Source organism: Aythya ferina (genome assembly GCF_964211825.1).
Source record: "Aythya ferina genome assembly, chromosome: 19".
NCBI classification, from domain to species: domain Eukaryota; kingdom Metazoa; phylum Chordata; class Aves; order Anseriformes; family Anatidae; genus Aythya; species Aythya ferina.
In genome coordinates this window covers 8,573,260-8,590,442 of record NC_140309.1, presented here as the reverse complement: position 1 = coordinate 8,590,442, position 17,183 = coordinate 8,573,260, and the positions used below count along the sequence as shown (strand labels likewise).

General features: G+C 42.8%; 2 protein-coding genes across 3 annotated transcripts in view; one reads left to right on the top strand and one right to left on the bottom strand.

Moving 5' to 3' along the window:
• EFCAB5 (EF-hand calcium binding domain 5) overlaps positions 1-14,006 on the bottom strand; it is a 38,344-nt gene extending 24,338 nt beyond the window's left edge. The window contains exons 1-7 of the mRNA XM_084493285.1: positions 13,524-14,006; positions 9,753-9,828; positions 9,479-9,651; positions 5,889-6,464; positions 2,678-2,834; positions 2,008-2,071; positions 399-469 (exon numbers count right to left, since the gene is read on the bottom strand). Of these exons, the coding sequence (XP_084349411.1) occupies positions 399-469; positions 2,008-2,071; positions 2,678-2,834; positions 5,889-6,454 (858 nt within the window). The 5' untranslated portion in view covers positions 6,455-6,464; positions 9,479-9,651; positions 9,753-9,828; positions 13,524-14,006. The remainder of the gene's footprint in view (positions 1-398; positions 470-2,007; positions 2,072-2,677; positions 2,835-5,888; positions 6,465-9,478; positions 9,652-9,752; positions 9,829-13,523) is intronic.
• Positions 14,007-14,198: 192 nt separating this feature from the next.
• SSH2 (slingshot protein phosphatase 2) overlaps positions 14,199-17,183 on the top strand; it is an 89,236-nt gene continuing 86,251 nt past the window's right edge. The window contains exon 1 of one of the 2 annotated variants that reach the window (XM_084493284.1): positions 14,199-14,402. In XM_084493284.1, the coding sequence (XP_084349410.1) occupies positions 14,340-14,402 (63 nt within the window). In that variant the 5' untranslated portion in view covers positions 14,199-14,339. The remainder of the gene's footprint in view (positions 14,403-17,183) is intronic. The other variant, XM_084493282.1, reaches the window with a different exon arrangement.

The window sequence follows — 17,183 nt, the reverse complement described above, 5'->3', positions numbered from 1 at the left end:
TCAAATTGATGAAGAGTAATGAGGTGAAACTTCCAATCACTTTTCTTGATTTTGGTGAGTTAGAAACACACTTCGGATGTTTCTCATTGACAGCTTTTGATTTTAAAACTGCGTATTTTTCATCCTGATTACTCTTTATGGACATTTTTGACATTTCTTACTGTCTGGTTATGGTTTACACCAGTAACAGTTCAGGGCAAAAATGAAAGCACTGTGACAGTAGAGAATGGATACAGAGATGTAAAATGAAATATCCTAACACAACCAGTTACCTGGGGTGCTGGAGAAAATAGAAGCCCTTCACTTACTCATCTTAGCTGTCCACAGGGAAATGGTACTACTTTGTGATAAATACATGTATCACCTTCTGAATCAGATACTCTTATTTCATTTCTCACCTCTGTGAATTCATCAATGTTTACTTTTTGTTCCAATGTGTCTATGATTTCCAGCTTCCTGTCATAGATGGCTAGTAAAAAATTAACAGATACTGGTTTAGAAGGCAAGCAGCCATGGTTTAGCATGTTGCATACATTTTTTTTGCGTGTTTTATGTTACATTTACTTTCTTTTCATGTTAGATTACATTTGTTTGAGGCTATCCTACACAATAGCTGAAAATTACAAGGATCTCAAGCATCTGGCTGTATAAAGGCTATCTAAATCTGATCCTTACTGAGAATATTTCTCTTGTTGAGAATCCACACTTACCTATTCAGTACTGTATGGTCATATTTATTCTTGATATATGCTGGTGAAAATAGCAATGATTTTAACAGCAGTTACCACTAATTAATTATGTGAGGGAAGAAATTATTTTTGATTTAGCAGATAAAACTGCCTGAAAATTCTGGGGACATCAATTCTGCCTTGCAAGAGTGGAATCTGAAAATCATAGTAATTTTTCCAAGAAACTCTGCAGGAAACATTTTACTGATTATGCTGTTCAAAGCTGCCTGTTGGTCAGCTCCTTGACTGCTGTAAAGGAATGGAGAAGCTACACCAAATGTCTGCACGGATTTCTTAATGAGGTCTTTGAGCACAAACATGCTATTTCTGTTGGGATCATTTTTCTGCTCTTTATTCTACAAGACCTCAGGAATAATGAGAAAATTCCCCATAGAATGCACTTATCTCTTGTTGCTTAAGACATTCCTAAACTGTACAATATCTCTACCAAACTACAAAACAAAGCTTAATGTTCCATTAATATATATTGAATGCTACCAAATTAAATTCACTGAGAAATGGAGCAGCACATTAGTGAAATCTGACATGAAGCATCTCCAGAATCTGTGGAGCAAGCACCCAGACAGAAACTTCCATACGAGTTTCACACCCCAGGAACTGTTCATACTCAAGAACTCCAGGACCACAGCCACCACACCAGGAGTGTAAAGGCTCTGTTTGGCTACCTACATGATGTGCTACCAACACAGGATGACTACTCGGAGGGACAAATCTGTAATACAGAAAGGCCTGAGCAAGGGCAAGCTCTACACAGAGGTTACTTCAGCAGCAAGCAGAAATACCCTCTGGAGGTGCCCTGATTATTATCCCAACTCCCAGCAAAGGCAGATTTGTTATTATTGATGATCATTACGTGCTATCTACGTAAAGGGCTGGCAGCAGGTTGAATGTTGCCACTTCACTGTGCCTGGCTCTATCCATCCAGTTATCATTATTCAAAGAGGTCAAGTGTGAGCTATAAAGTGGACAGGATTTATGGAAATCCCTTCTGTGCTGAGTGCTTTGATACAGAAGCCCTTGTGCTGGGACTGGCATGCCTTGGACTGCAAACGGAATGGCTAGACAAGATGTGCTATTTCATGGAATGGTTCAGTCTCTTTCCAATCTGTCTCAAGATTTGTGATTAATATACTACCTGGTGTAACTACCCTTACAGATCCTTCGTCAATTATCAAATTCATTCATTGTTTGCTCAGTTTCCATTAGAATTCAGGTCACAGAAATAAAACTAAAGAAGAAAGACACATCAAAAAATTACCTTCTCTCACATCCATGGGAGCAGAAGCAATGACATCCAGGAAAGACCTCAGTGCACTCTGAATCTACAAATCAAGGTAATAGTCAAAGGCCTGCTTCATGCAGACAAATACTAAAGTAAATCGTGCTGAATAACCAGTCATGTGGGGCAATCACACTTCTTACCACAAACAAGTAGGTCCTGTTAAATGTAGACTTTGTCTATGACATGCTCTATGTAACCACAGGACAACTTCCTAGGGGATTTGTGTTTCTTTTAAGGAAGATGCACTGCCAATTTCTATGAGTCTTGGGGCTAGAAAGGAGATTTAACTGGGGCCACAGGCAAGCAAGACTGGCTGCCCCAGGTCTTTTAAGGGGATTCTGAAGGATAGCCAGCTGCACAGAGGAACATCCAGAGATAAGGTAGGTATCCAGCAACCTCGGGAGTGTCCAAGTACCTCACAATCCATTTAGCCTCGCACACCAACCTCTGTGGAGAACACACTGCAAGCCTTCCACGTGCTCAGCTTGGTGAGGGTGTGCTAGACACCGACCTGCACCCTGATCCCAAGGGATATCAGAGCCATTACCCGCCCTTCTGTTCCGTTGCTGCCATTCTAGGGCAGACTGCCCAGATTTCCTTTTTCTGGAACAACCATAGCAGTGTTAACAAGATCAACCCTAGTTACCAGTGCAACTGGTATTCTGCCACTGATATCCACTGTCCACTCTTTGAATTGAATTGCCAGCGCCTCCTTTCTCATCTCTTTCTGCTCAGACTTCATATTTTCCACCTGTTCCCTTTCCTTACGTTTGGTCTTTGCCTCAGCCTTCATCCTGGCCAGCCTGTAGGACATAGGCAGATGACTTAGAACAATACCAACATAAACCAGCTTTAGTAAGCTAGATGAAACCTCTCCTGAAGAACAAAAGGAAAGGAAATAACTTACTGAAACTCTTGTCCTTTAGCAAAAGCAGACTTTTTCTCCAAAACTGTACTTGATATTTGGGGCACAAAATTACTAGTGTTGTTATTGCACTAGAGACTAGTGATCTGTGTTTTCAGAGGGCAGCTCCAAGATGAAAATATTTATATCCTGACATATAAAATCTCCTGAAATCTAGCGTAACTGTGAATCTAAAGAAATAACTTTTGAGTATCAGATATGTGCATGTGGAAAAAGTGCCTTGTAGAGTATACAGTTGACATTTAAGGGAAAATGATTTGTATAGCTCTTCTAGTTTATGTGGTTTCAACAGTGATAAATTTTACCATCAGTGCTTGCAAACATTTATAACGGCATTAATCATCCATTGTATAGATGTCTTTCAATTTTCTCTCAATTTTAGCAGGCACAGAGGTGCCTAATTTTGCCTCACTTCATTTACCAACAAAATTGCATCAGCATGCGTTTGTCTCAGCGCCTAAGTACCATTTCACACAAGCACTTCACTGGCAGAGAACAATGTTCAATGAAATTTCTGCAGCAAGGGTAACTCCTCACTGCAGAATGAAACATGTTCCTTCAGGAAGACAGCCGCCTAACTCCCACACAAGGATGGGTGACTCAGACTGAAGGACTACCAGCCCTGGACAAAATAATGTCTCTGCTTCAGGTATCAATCTATTTAGATCAGGAATTTCTCCCATCTGTTCTCCCTCATTTCTTGTCTCCCACTCAGGTTGTAGTTAAGGAGAGACTGGAGGAAGCCTGAGGAAGGATTGGTAAGCTTTAAATAGGAATCTGCGGTGAAATCCTGCCTTTGCTGAAGGTAATGCCAAGGCTTCCAGGAGTTTCACTGGGGCCAGAATTTCCCTCTTCATTTTTCTGGTGCTTATGTGAGAGATTTTGAGCCCAGACTGGCATTTCTCTCTAACATTTTCTTTCTGTTTGGAAAGCCAGTGACTCTCGTTAGGAGTCTCAGGACTACATGGAGTCAGTAAGATCCTCTGTGCTGCTCTAGTTCGAAAATCCTATGCAAATTCCACAACACAGCCATCACAAATATGTAAATCCTGAGCTACTGAGAATGCAAATCCCACGATGCTACTACCAGCTGATATGCCAACCCTACTACAGCTGTGGCTACATAAATCCCCTTGGCAGCACTGCCTGCGAAGAGACTGATTTGTCGAACCCTTGAAAGACAATTCCTGTGCAGCAGTTCTGGAGCTTCCATAGCTCCAGAGAACCTGTCTCCAAATGCCAACATGAGCTTAACAAGATAAGCCAAGGCATGTCATGGGTAGCCAACACTTTGTATTCTATAGGAAAATCCAACCTCTCCAGAAATAAGCTCTGATTCACAATCTAACAAACAAACAAACAAAAATCTTTTGAAAATCTTTTACCAGCTCTGGTTATGCTGTTGGAAGTCTGTTTATGAAGAAAAGACAAAAAGCTGGGCTAGCTCACACTGACCATGATCGGTCAGTAATATTTACTTCTATCTGCAGGGGAAAAAGGGGGTAAGTGACTGCACAAAATTCACTTACCAAACTGCTTTAGTTGAATTCATACAGGACATATTCCTATGAGCTATAACTGATGTGGACTAGAAATGTAGGGAGACAAACTCAGAGGTGGAGAGAGATATTTAACATACTCTTTTATAACCTATCTGATAAGACGAGGGGAAATGGCCTCAGGTTGCTCCAGTGGAGGTTTAGGTTGGATATTAGGAGAATTTTCTTTACTGAAAGGGTTGTGAGGCATTGGAATAGGCTGCCTAGGAGAGTGGTTGAGTCACCAACCCTGGAGGTCTTCAAGAAATGTGCAGATGTAAAACTTGGTAGCATGGTTTAGTGGTGGACTTGTCAGTACTAGGTTAAAGGTTGGACCAGATGATCTTAGAGGCCCTTTTCCAACCTGAGTGATTCTGTGATTCATTATAATACTGGGAACATCAATTATCTTCATTTAGAGTCTATGAATAAGTCACGTCAACATTTTACTTCCCTAATTCCTCACACTGAAACCCTGAAACCAATTTTCAAGCTGTATGTGGTATTCATGCAAATGGACGAGACAGCCATTCGTAAAGGAGTCGTCACACTGCAGACACAGCCAGAGAGTGACCTGGTAGCCATGAGTAACTCTGATATCATTTACAATCATCTCTGGGTATTCTACAAATACAAATGTTCACTTCTAGATTTTTCTGAATAAAGCAATTAAAATGACAGCAGTATTGTTCACCTGATGCACTCACATTTTAATGTGAGCATATTGTAAGATGCCATACAACCCTCTTTAAATATCCATTAATATTATACTAAACCAAGCAGCCTAGACTACACCCCACAAGTAAGCAACATAATAAAATACAGAACACTTTCTCCTTTAAAGGGGAAAAAGGATCTGAAATGAGAACCTGAAGTAAAAACCCTATGAGAGTTTCTATCACGTGCCAGCTACCTTGCCATGTGACAATATTGCCCTTGGTTTGGTCAAAAAAAAATCACCTTGAAGGACAAAAAGAGGTCACCTTTATTAAGTTTGGAAGAATATGGAGGAAACAGTGTGAAGAGTCCTTAGACCTTTGATACCAATGCCACACCTAAAGAGCTCCTGTTGCTAACCCAGACTGGTTTGCAAGTAGTTTGCATTTCACATATGTAATTAAGATAGGGTCTAAATTGGAATCATACACTCATGAAGGGCAGAATATAGCCTTAAACAAGAATGACTCCTGTTTCATTGTATGTGGCATTCTGGTGATTGCCCTGCTTCTCAAGTTTTAAGAAGGAGGCAATTACCATCTCTGGCACTGCGCTGCACAAAGTTCATTTTGTTTGACGCTTTGCCAGCCAGACTGCAGCCATGCCATGCCTTTTGTAAAACAGAGACCAGGACCCAGCTCTAATCTTGTCACCAGCCACGCTTTCAACTCTCTCACCTCTCTGGTGCTGTATCTGCCATTTCAGTTTTCAGCTCCTCTGTGACCATCTTCATTCCTCTCAGGTAGGGGCCTGGCTTTGTAGAAATATCATACTGAGGGTTATGTCTCATCAGATATTCTCCAAGAAAAGTAATGGGGTCAAATTTGGTTGGTTCTTTGTCTGGTACAAGCACATTCTTTCTTTCCACTTGCATTAACAGCTTTTCCACTCCTGGGATTAATGTAGGTAGGAGTTTGTCAAGCAAATAGGTGCGAGTATCCAGTGACTCCTTCTCATCACTGAACCACTCTTTGCACAGCCAGTCGCAGGGCTCTCTCTTTTTTACCTTTTCTTCTTCTGCCTTTTGTGCCTGAATCATCTTCACCTTTTTTTCCTGCAGATTCAGGGACCTCTGCTGTACCTTTTCATAAAAGCACTCTTTCCACGGAGCACAATTACTACGACATGGCAGCTCATCACTCCTTTGATTTCTCTTCATTTCTGTGGCAGTCATATTCTTACCTACAAGGCTGGGATGGTTTAGACCTGCAGTTTGAGCTGCTTCTTCCGGCTGAGCAGCCATTTGTCAATGACTGTGATAAAGAACAAAAGAAGTATGTTATATAATGCCAAAAGATGCAGCAGTGGCCTAGCAGATGACACAGGAAGAAAGTTTATAGCTAGGAATTAACCAATATTCCTTTTCTATGTGCCTATTTTATTCTCTTACTGCTGCTTTGTACTCTTAAACAAGTACAGCCCCTTTACTTCAAAGATTAGTAAATGATTTATAAAGATTAATTATGTATCACAACACTCCTTGGAGACAGAGCAACTACATAACTGTGATCCTCTTTAACGGGAGAAAAAAAAAAAAAAGAGAGACACTGTAGAGAAGTGATTAATTCCAGGTCACTTAGAGAGTCAGAAACCAAGTGGTGAACAATGGTTAGAAGCCTTGTCCCCTAGTTCACACCGGTGGATTCCAATTGCCCCTAATATAATTATTTCTGTTTAGGGCCCTTTCCGTGTTGCGAGGAGCTCCAGTGGATATGAGACAGAGGAAGCAAGCCAGGGAAAATACCAGATACCTGGGAGCAAGATTTCTCTATCTCCACACCACCTTCTGCAATTACCACTTACTCTTTGTGGTTTCTGCAGCTGTGAAAAATCCTGAGGAAGCCTGTACCATAGACTACTCAATTTCAACTTTTGCAACTGCTTTTCTTCTGGATATTTTGTTAATATAACAGGACACAAATATATGGGTCAGCAGAGTTCCTACAGAAAGGGAAACTGCACTATGACCCTGAAACTAAACTGTTCAGAAACACATAATTTGTAGATTATTCTGTAAAAGACCTACAGAGAGTTGCTGAGATCTCCCTTTAGTTTCCCAGACTACACTGTTCTCTTCTCAAAATATGAATACTGTGAAATACCAGGAAAAAACAGAATTGCTCACGAGGCACAATTGAAAAACTGTTGCCGTGTATCTCCATACATAAATGTCTGCAACTACAGTGGAACTTACACGGATGTAATGGAGCAGAATGTGAGCAGAACCCACTTGATTTACTGCATGAAAAATCACCAGCATGCTGTGAAAAAAAAAAACAGCTCAGTGCTAAACAACAGCAAGGGATTGGTGACATTAATAGAGCCTGACTAAGGCCCTTCCAAATCAAAGATGAAACTCTGCTCTGAACTTGCTGCCATGCTATTCTTTTGCAGCTCTTACTTAAAAGTGCTTTTCACTGAGGCCTTCCAGTATCCATAGAAATAACATCGCTTTCACTATGTTCTGCTATTCATATTTAAGCATTTGTAGCTGTTCTGTAGAGAACTTAGCCTTCTAGGGACTGCATAAATGTGAACTAAAGCCCTCCAGAAACACAAATGTAATTGCTAGTACGATGATCTTCTGGTTCATAACCATTGTTTGAATCCAAATACTGCTCGGATAGGTAGGATGCTTTACAGCACTGAATTTCTGTTTTCTAGATGGGATTGTTGGCATCTTCTGCTAATTTGTTTGTAATAAGCATAACCTGTTGGGAAGTGAGATGGATTTATGGATCAAGCTGCCTGCGTGACTCAGTGTTGTAACAATGGTGGCTGGTTTTGCCACTGAAGGACATGAACTGTGCAGTTTAGATTTATAATGGTAGAAAAAGAAACCTGTCAACCCTGTCAAATTGTTCCTTGCTTAGGTGAGTTTCAATCAGCTTTAAAACCAGACTCTTTTCGGTTCAAAGCAGGCTGTTAAACAAACGTTCTGGTCACGTTCCAAATCAACTTTTTTTTTTTTCTTTTGTGCCAAAATAAACTATTCTTGCAGAATCAAATACTCATGTTATTTCTGAACATCCTTTGTGAAACCTTTCTGCAGTTTCTGTGCAACGTTACGGTGACAATTGCACTCTGCATTAGGAGGTGGCTTATTCTGAATGATGATGAACATATTTTCTACACTGCTCTGAACTATTTGTTAGGAAGATTTTGAGGATTAGCATATGTTTATGAAGTGCCTCTGTCTCTGAACAACAGAAAAACCTAAGTGCTGCTGCTCTGTCTTAATTCCATGGGATTGGCATATCTCCAGGAGTGGAAGCAGGGCACACAGAACTATGACAACTACTTTCATGCGGAGCAGATAAATCAGGCTACGAGGGTATGGAAAAGCATACACACAGCACATAACTGTTAAAATAAACAACAAAGGGGTGCTAGAATCAGGGTCTAAAACTTGGAATTTATCAATGATTGCAGGGACAAACTTCCAGTTTGTGTAAGACAACTTCAGCTCATAAATTTCAATGCTGATTTACATCAGTTGAGAATTTGGCCCATAAAATATAAAGCTCTCAAGTTCTATGACATTCCCAAGTAGAGGCTTGATTGTCCAAATAAAAGTAAGCACAGTGCACAGACACAAGCTTTAGGAGCACCCAGGAAATTTGAAATGTGATATTAAGTTTCCTGTAAGTCTTTGTTCAAGCTGAAGGCAAGATGAGCTTTTCATTATTTAGTAGGATGCCACTTTCCTGGCTCCTTTTCTATGAGAGAAATATTCTTGCTGTAAACCCTGCAGGTACAAAACGATTATCTCTCCATCTTCTGTACAAAAAAACAAATCTGCTCATAAATAAGATTTTTATGGTTTCATTGTTATTCTGTTAGAGCATTCTGATGGGTGTGATAGGGCCAGGAAAGACTAAAATTTGTCTAGGAAAATATTTTGGAGATGTTGGAGTTCCAAAGTCCTTTCAAAAACAGAGTTCAATCTCTTTGACCCTCTGTGGCTCAGGAGTAGTTTTGCCTTTCCCTGAAGTTCTTCGTAGAGCATGTTTACCACACCAATCACATGGAGCCTGATACCCTTTTCACATCTGATCTTCTTTTCAATTAAAATTAAAATTAAACAAAGACTTTCTTTGCTTTCTGACACTCTAAAGAACTGCTTTTCTTACCTTTGGAGCAGGTATCAAAATAGATCTTATTCCTCCTGCTTTCAGAGTGGCTTTGCAAATGAATAGGAATTTAATATATGCCCATCTGTTCCCAGGCATTAAAAATCTTAAAGTGAATTAGGGATTTCTCAGACCTGCTGCGGAGCCAGGCTGTGAGTTTTACTCCTTTCTGTGTTTGCAGTTGCTAAGCAATAATCCCAAAGGTTGCTATGTCTCATCCACGACTCGGAATTGCCGTAGGTTGTCTTTTGGCTTTGGCAGGCCAACACACTCTTCTGTACTGAACTTAGCTCATTGTGTCACATGACTGAAAATAAAATAAAATAAAGACTAAGAATAGCAACAGGCAATATTAAGGGCACCAATAATCAGAGGGAATCCACAGGTGCCCAGTGACAGAAGGTTTACCTTCAGGTTCAAATCCCAAACTGTTGAAAGTCCCTTACGAGCTAAACTGAGGATGGTATTAACCAGATGGGAGAATCTAAGAGAGAAAAAAAAAAACAAACACATGAAGTACAAACTCAATTTAAACGGACCTTTTTCAGGTTCTCCTTTTGTAAAGAACTGTACCACTCTGAAGCAGTCTAGTGGGAAAATCATGTACAGCACTAATAAGGGGGAAGTTTATAATGCCATTTTGTTAGACTGCCTTTAAACCAGAATCTAAAGGAATTTAATGAATCACCTTTAATAATTTCTTTTATATTCATGAAGAATATGCAACACAGGGGAAGGAGAAAGGAAGAGAAAATAACATCTAGGAATAGCCATTCTGCACACTTTTATATGTACCCACTTAATCAGGTGTCTGTTCAGTGATTTCATTCATGTTATGCAGGATTTCCAACAGAGAAATTAATGGCAACTTCTGCCAGGAAATGAGGTTTATCTAATGCTATTTCTTTTGCTGTGTTTTACATTGGAAGAAGCTTGATGTTTGGATTATCTACCAGCATGAAAACTCTGAGCTGTGACTTCATGGTATCGTCATTGGAACAGCTGCACTGTTCCTACGTCGCTATCCTCTAGTAAGACTATTAGTCTCCATTTTATGGGCAGCTGAACATGTTACAAAACATAATGAGGAGATTTAATCCCCAAAATCTGATGCAGTTACTGTCAGAGTCACATTTCTTCTCCAGTTCGGGAACTAGAGTTTTAATTTCCGAATCCAAAATGTCATTCTCTCTTATTTTCACCAAGTCATTCAATACTTGATACAGAACCCACAAAACTAAAGTAAATATTATTCAATTTGTAAAACCCTCTGGAATTGGAAATAGCTGTAAGTGACATGCACCCATTGTCCCAACATGAACTTACTAAAATACCTAAGCTGCACTTAAAAAATATATACTTAGTTTTGTTCCTAAAACCTGCCATGGAAGCTAGAAAGTACACATGCTGTGTACAGGCTCTTTAACCAGGAGGGAATTTGCTCATAAATGACAATAACAACTGTACTTTAGAGGACAGTCAAAAGCCTCAATTTTTTATTTTCTTTTTATACTTTCTTTTCCACTACAGGAATCCCTGGTGTTTGTACTCAGCAACATTTATTTTCCTCTGTCCACCTGTGCGTATTTCAGAAACATTTGTATGGCTGTAATTTCTACAGACACCTTTGGCCATCTGTGCTAAGCATCTCACTGAAAAAATGTTTCTTCTGGACACTCTCAAATATCACTGGAATACCAAGCCTGCAACTGCAGACACTACAACACTGACTTGATTTTTGAATTCAGTAGTTGCTTGTAGAAAGGAAACAAAGCACAAAAAAAAAATAATCAAATTTAGTGTGGAAAATACTGTAATATACTATAATTCCTTTGCTATTATGATTTGAACAAAAGAAGGAAATATGCTTATTGCAGTCTATTTCCAAGGTGTGTTGAAATATAGCATTGATTATGTCAATAAAATGAAGCAGAAAATTGATGCACAGGAATTATTTAAAATGAAGCTTTAAATTGAACTGTGCATTTTTTGATGGTATGGAACATCAATTAAAAAATACTCTCCCTTTTCTTACAACGATTTTTTTTTAACCTCCTGACAAGTGCATGCAAATAGAATTTGGAAGGAGGGATGTGAGTGGTTCTGTTTTTATTTTTCTGGAAATGGAATCCTGTAGGTTAAGCAAACCTTTAATCGCACCCTATTTAACTTGGCTGCTATCTCGTAATGTTTTTGCTAAGCAAAGTGTATCCTTTTATTATGCCATCAAATACTTGCACTGTTGACAAAATAATGGACTGAATATGTCATCACAGATGTTTTGCTGGAATTGCCTCTTCTATCATTTTTTTTGTTGTTTTTCTGTTTAAGATACATTTTGGAAGCATTCTGTTGCCTGTTGCAGCTGATGCCAAGATTACGCAATAAAAGCCCTGACACGTAGTAATGATAAGTTGTGTTAGTCAGAGAAATGTTTGCAGTACATTAAAGAAAGAAAATAGACAGTTTCAGAAATGCATACAAAGACAGACGGTGTGTAGCTTCACATCCTTCAGATGATACACTGGGCTAGAGGTCCAGGTGCTGACCACAGTGCTTATAGCACAGGGGAGAATTTGGCCACAGGCTTCCAGTCTCCTTTATGTACCAGCCGTGATGCTGTGACCACAGGCTGCCCTCTAATCGCTCTTTTCAATCAGAATGCATCTGCTTGTAGCCAGCCGCCTCCTTCACATTTAAATTCTCCTGCTACAAAACATTGCACATACAAATTATACCTTTCTAATAGCTGAAGGAACCATTGCGATCTGTGATTATTGTAGTTAATAACTGATATGTTCAACCTTTAGCTAACTGTAGATAGAAACTCCATTATTTACTTGTGGTAAATATATTTTAGAAGTGTTCACTGTTCAAATACCTGGAAAAGCTACAGGATATCTGAATATTACACTAGAGTCTATTTTGGAAGCTGGTTTAAATAATCATTTACTGATAGTAATCCCTGCATTACTATTTCTCAAAATCCAGAATGAAACACCAGTCCCAGGTGAGGGATTTGCACGAATACTCTGGCAACTTGCACTCCTCCACCTATACCCTGTACCAATGTAGACACATCTGAACAGAACACGAGCTACGTGCCTTGAAACAGCCCTGTATTTGCAGGAATCCATTTGCTGAGAACAAACCAATAAAGTAGATATCATCCTTTAGAGAAAGGTGAATAGCATTAAGATTCTTGTCATATGATTGAGAAGAAAAATCTTGGACCTTGTATGTTCCCCAAACCTTCTGCAAAGGGCATACAAAGTGATGCAGGATCATTTTTAGCTGAAAGGAAGAAGTGCTGTGCCAGGAGACAAACCACTTTGTCAGTTTCAGAGAAAATAAATCAGACAGAAAAACATAGCTAGGAGAACCATGATTGTATGTGAGTGGATGTCTTACTGGTCTAGCTGTATTATTTGAAAATGTGAAAAAAGTCATACACGCTTTCACCATGTATGTGCAACTCTCAAACACAGAGCGGTCCTTTTGCTCCCAAAATTTACAGAGAAGATCCTTCATCTACAAACGCAAAAGGATGTCCGTATTTGGAGTAGCCTTTGCCAATCCATTTCTACTGTACAGACACACCAAAGACACATCTGCCTGGCACATTTCCCCACAAAAAAGATAAGGTGTTTAATAAATAAATGGGAGGGAGGGACCAAACAAGGCTGCTTAGAAAAAGATCTTGTTTTATTGGGAGGTTGTAGAATATTTAGAACATGGGGGATATTAACTTAAAAGGGATCCGGAAGGCATTTTCTTGACCTTTGTGCCATAAATCAGAGTTCACTGCTAGCGCACTTTCCATAAATATTGTGTTTCAAAATAAAAACACGATGGTTGTATGAGGCAGGACAATGACTCTTTGTTTACCCATGCTTTTTGCTTATTCTCCCCATGTGCTGGAATCCCACCGGGGTTCCTTTTGGACTCTTTCACATCCAGGATTCTGGCTTGCTGTGCAATTCACTCTCGATGCTCAATTTTAGTCCTGCTTCCTGAGCCTGCCCTTCATCCTCTCTTGTCCACTAGGAGGCAAAACGCCTCATTAGCCAGCCTGACTTTTTCATTGTGGCAAAAGCCCAGCTTCCAGGGTGCGCAGAGCCTCCCAGCTAATTATTTTGACTGCAGGGCACTGGGGGCAGAGCCTAAAGAGCTACTTACGTGGGTCTTGTGGTGTGCAGAGTTCTGAATGAGTCTGAGTCCCTTACAGTCCTGTCAACCTGAGGAGCAAGTAAGAATAACATGGACCAAGTGCTTCAAATGGACTAACAATGGGCTAACAAACATTTCTGACAAGGAATTTGTTCTCGTTTATATTCAGAATGCCTTCTGTTTGTCGTCTGTAGTGCTTTTGCTAGATGCCCAAGGCAATTTTCGATCACAGTGGCAAATCTCCCCACAAATTTGGCAGCACCATCCTGAAACCGAAGGGATGACACCTGACAGCGTCTGGCCCTTTGCCTCAGGGCCCACCTCATTTCTGGGGACATTTTCATGCCTAAAACCTCCCGTACGCGTATCGGACTCGCTCTGCGGTACTTGCGGCTGCCCACTGACGTATAAAGAAAAACTTTAGCCCCTTTCTGTCCCTGACAGAGCTCCCACAGCCCAACCGAGGCAGCCACCAGGCGGAGCTGCGGCTCCCCCCCCCACCTCAGCAGCCCGGGGCCTGCCCCCCCCCGCTCCGGCACGGCAGGGGTTAAACCTCCGCCGCGGCCCGGGGGCGGCGCCGCGCTGACAGGTGGCGCATGCGCCGTGCCGCCGCATTGTGCCCGGCCGGCCCAGCCCCGGAGCGCCTCAGTCGGCCGCGGGCCGTCGGCGGGTGCGGAGCTGCTGCCCCCTGCGGCCACCTCCGCTCCGCTCCGCTCCCCTCCTTCCCTTTTCCCTTCCCCTCCCCTCTCTCCCCCCCCCCTTCCTCCGCCTTCGCCATGGAGTAAGGCCCCCCGCCGGCCGGACGGGGAGCCCCGCCGCGCCTCGATGGCTCTGGTCACGGTGCAGCGCTCGCCAACCCCCAGCGCCACCTCCAGCCCCTGCGCCTCGGTGAGTCCGACCGCCCGCCGGGCGCTGAGGGCGGCGCGGCCGTTGGTGGCCGTTAGGGGCCGGCGCCCGTGCGCATGCGCACGGACCCATCGCGCTCCCCCCCCCCCTTTCTCCCCTCACCTCAGCGCTCTCCCCCCCCTCTCCCGCCTCCCCCGGCCCTGACAGCTCGGCGGGGGCAGCGCCCCCCGACCCCCTCGGCCCCCCGTCACCCTCCTCAGTCGCCCCCCGTCGTCTCCATCAGCCCCCTGTCACCCCCCTCAGGTCCCTGCCACCCTTCTCAGGCCCCCGTTGTTCCCCTCAGCTCCCTGTCACCCTCCTCAGTCGCCCCCCTCACGCCCCCAGTCACTCCCCTCGTGCTCCCTCCTCATCCCCCTCATGCCCCTGTCACCCTCCTCAGGCCTCCTATCGCCCCCTCACGCCCCCAATCACCCTCCTCAGCTCCCCCTCAGGCCCCTGTCGTCCCCTTCAGCCCCCTATCACCCTCCTCGGTCACTCCCCTCAAGCCCCCTGTCACTCCCCTCATCACCCTCCTCAAACCTCCCGTCACCCCCTCACGCCCCCCATCACCCTCCTCAGCTCCCCCAGCACCCTTCTCAGCCCTCCCCCCTGCTCCTTTGGGTCTCTGTGGCCTGGTGACAAGCAGAGGGAGAGGCCTGGGTCACCCCTGTCCCCCTCTCAGCCTGGACAAGCTGTCCCCGTGGGGGGTGGGTGCTGTCCTCTTGAACGGTGGGACCCTGGGTGGGTGCTGTGCCCCCCCCTTGTGCCTGGCTGAATTCTGATTTTGTGTGTATATGCGAGCTGGCACCGTCGGGCATGGGTGCTGTGAGGTGATTCAACCTGACAGCACCCTCTGGGTATCTCCAGTATGTGGCCCTTCCCTTGGGAAGAGCTGTGACTTCTATATCTCTTTTTTTTTTCCTTCCTATTCTATTTTTTTCATCTTGCATATAATTTTCAAGAGGCTGTGTGAAGCCCGAGGCTGGCACAAAACACCAGATCTCCCATCTCTGGGTGAAACGTGCAGGAGATGTTCCCAGCAGTGCCCTGAATCAGGAAGCGAGGCAGGCGACTCCAGGGCTCCTTGCTTTACACCCTCTTTAAATTTGGGCCAGGCTGGTGTTTTAGTGCCTCTGTGTTGTACAGTCCGGCAAGTTAACCCCTTGGGCTGCTGCCTACCGACTGCACAGCTTGTTTCTAATATTATAAATGAGGATGGGAATGAAAATAGTAAGCTTGCTTTCACTTTCTGTATGCTTAATTCTCTGTTGGCTTTTCTCCTTAAAAAACCTCATACATTATCCCACTGATGTTATGTCAGGCTTGGAAGTGCTGGGGGGGACACAGGGTGTGAAATCCCAGTTGCTTCCATCATGTGAGGATTAAAAAAGCCAGCTACTCTGAAAATATTTCTTGTTGTGTTAGGTAACCTCTGCTGAAACTAGATCAACTACTTGACAGGTCCTGCCTGCCCCAACAGCATTTTAGCTGTCAGAACACTTTTTTTTTTTTTTTCTTTATTTCACTCCCATGGCTCTCCTAAGATATGTTTATTTGGCAACACATTAATTTCCACTTGTGTTTCTCTGCTGTAGACTAATGTGCTGCATTGCTTCAGAGGTTGCTTCCTCCTTTTGACTTCTTTACCTTCTCCGCTCTTCCTTTTCGATGAACTTGTTGCATTTAAGACATCTTGTTGTGAGAAAGGTCTCTCTTGGTGTCCTTCTGTCTTCCACTTGGATGCATAACCCTTTTCTGTGTTAGATATTTGATATACAGGAGCAATTAATTAGCAGCATTCTGTAAGGATTTCCCATCTGGAACAGCCAGTCTATTTCCTGACCAGGATACCACGTGTGCTTCTTTTGCTTGCAATCACTCAGTATAACAGGAACATTTTTTCTTCTTTTTTAATAATCTATCTCAATTTTTGAGTTCTACATAGTTCTTAAATATACAAACAACTCCCTGCTGACAAGTCCAGCGAATGCAGGTTTCAGTGCGTTTATCTGCATTCTCTTCCTCAGTCTCAGAGTGCTCAGATGTAAGCTGTGCCCTTGCTCTTCCCAAGTTTCCAGCGCAAAAGTGCGTGTGACTGTTTCCATGGCCTGGTTTTGCTTCTCAAAATTACTTCTTCTTTCTCAGACCCTTTTTTTTTTTATTTTTTTTTTTTGCAGCCTAAGGTGGAAATGCAATTCATCATATTCTGCCCTCAACAGCTATTGAGCCTACTTCTCAACTTCTGCATTTCCTGTCACAGCTTCCTAACCACGCGTTAGGGGTTTGACTGCCCTTTTAGCCTCTTGTTAGATAGCTGGGGCTGGCTGTTTCTCCATCCTTCTGGTTTGTGTAATCTTCCCCTCTCTCAGTTGTTTCTTCTTGATGGCAGCAGCATTTCAGGCGATGGTCCTTCCTAGACAGCAAAGGGCTGGTGAACAAGGCAGTTGCCTTTTTAATCCTTGTGAAGGCTTTGGTCCTGCACGCTGGCCATGCTTGTTATGGATCACCATTGACAAGTACGTTGATGGGAGCTTGATTCTTTCAATATTAAATTATTTCAACCAATCTCTTGTAGGCCGTTGATGACAGCTTCCTTCTCTATGGGCTGATAACTATCTCTAAGTTATCTCTTTGAAAGGAAGTTCATCTTGCTAAATAATTTCGGTGAGCAGCGTAAAGCTGTAGCTCGCTGCCTGAAACCCTGTGGAGAAAGATTGTCTGGTGGCTGTGGGAAGCTTGCTGTTCTGGCTTGTGGGCAAGCAAGACGTATGCAAGTGTGCAAGC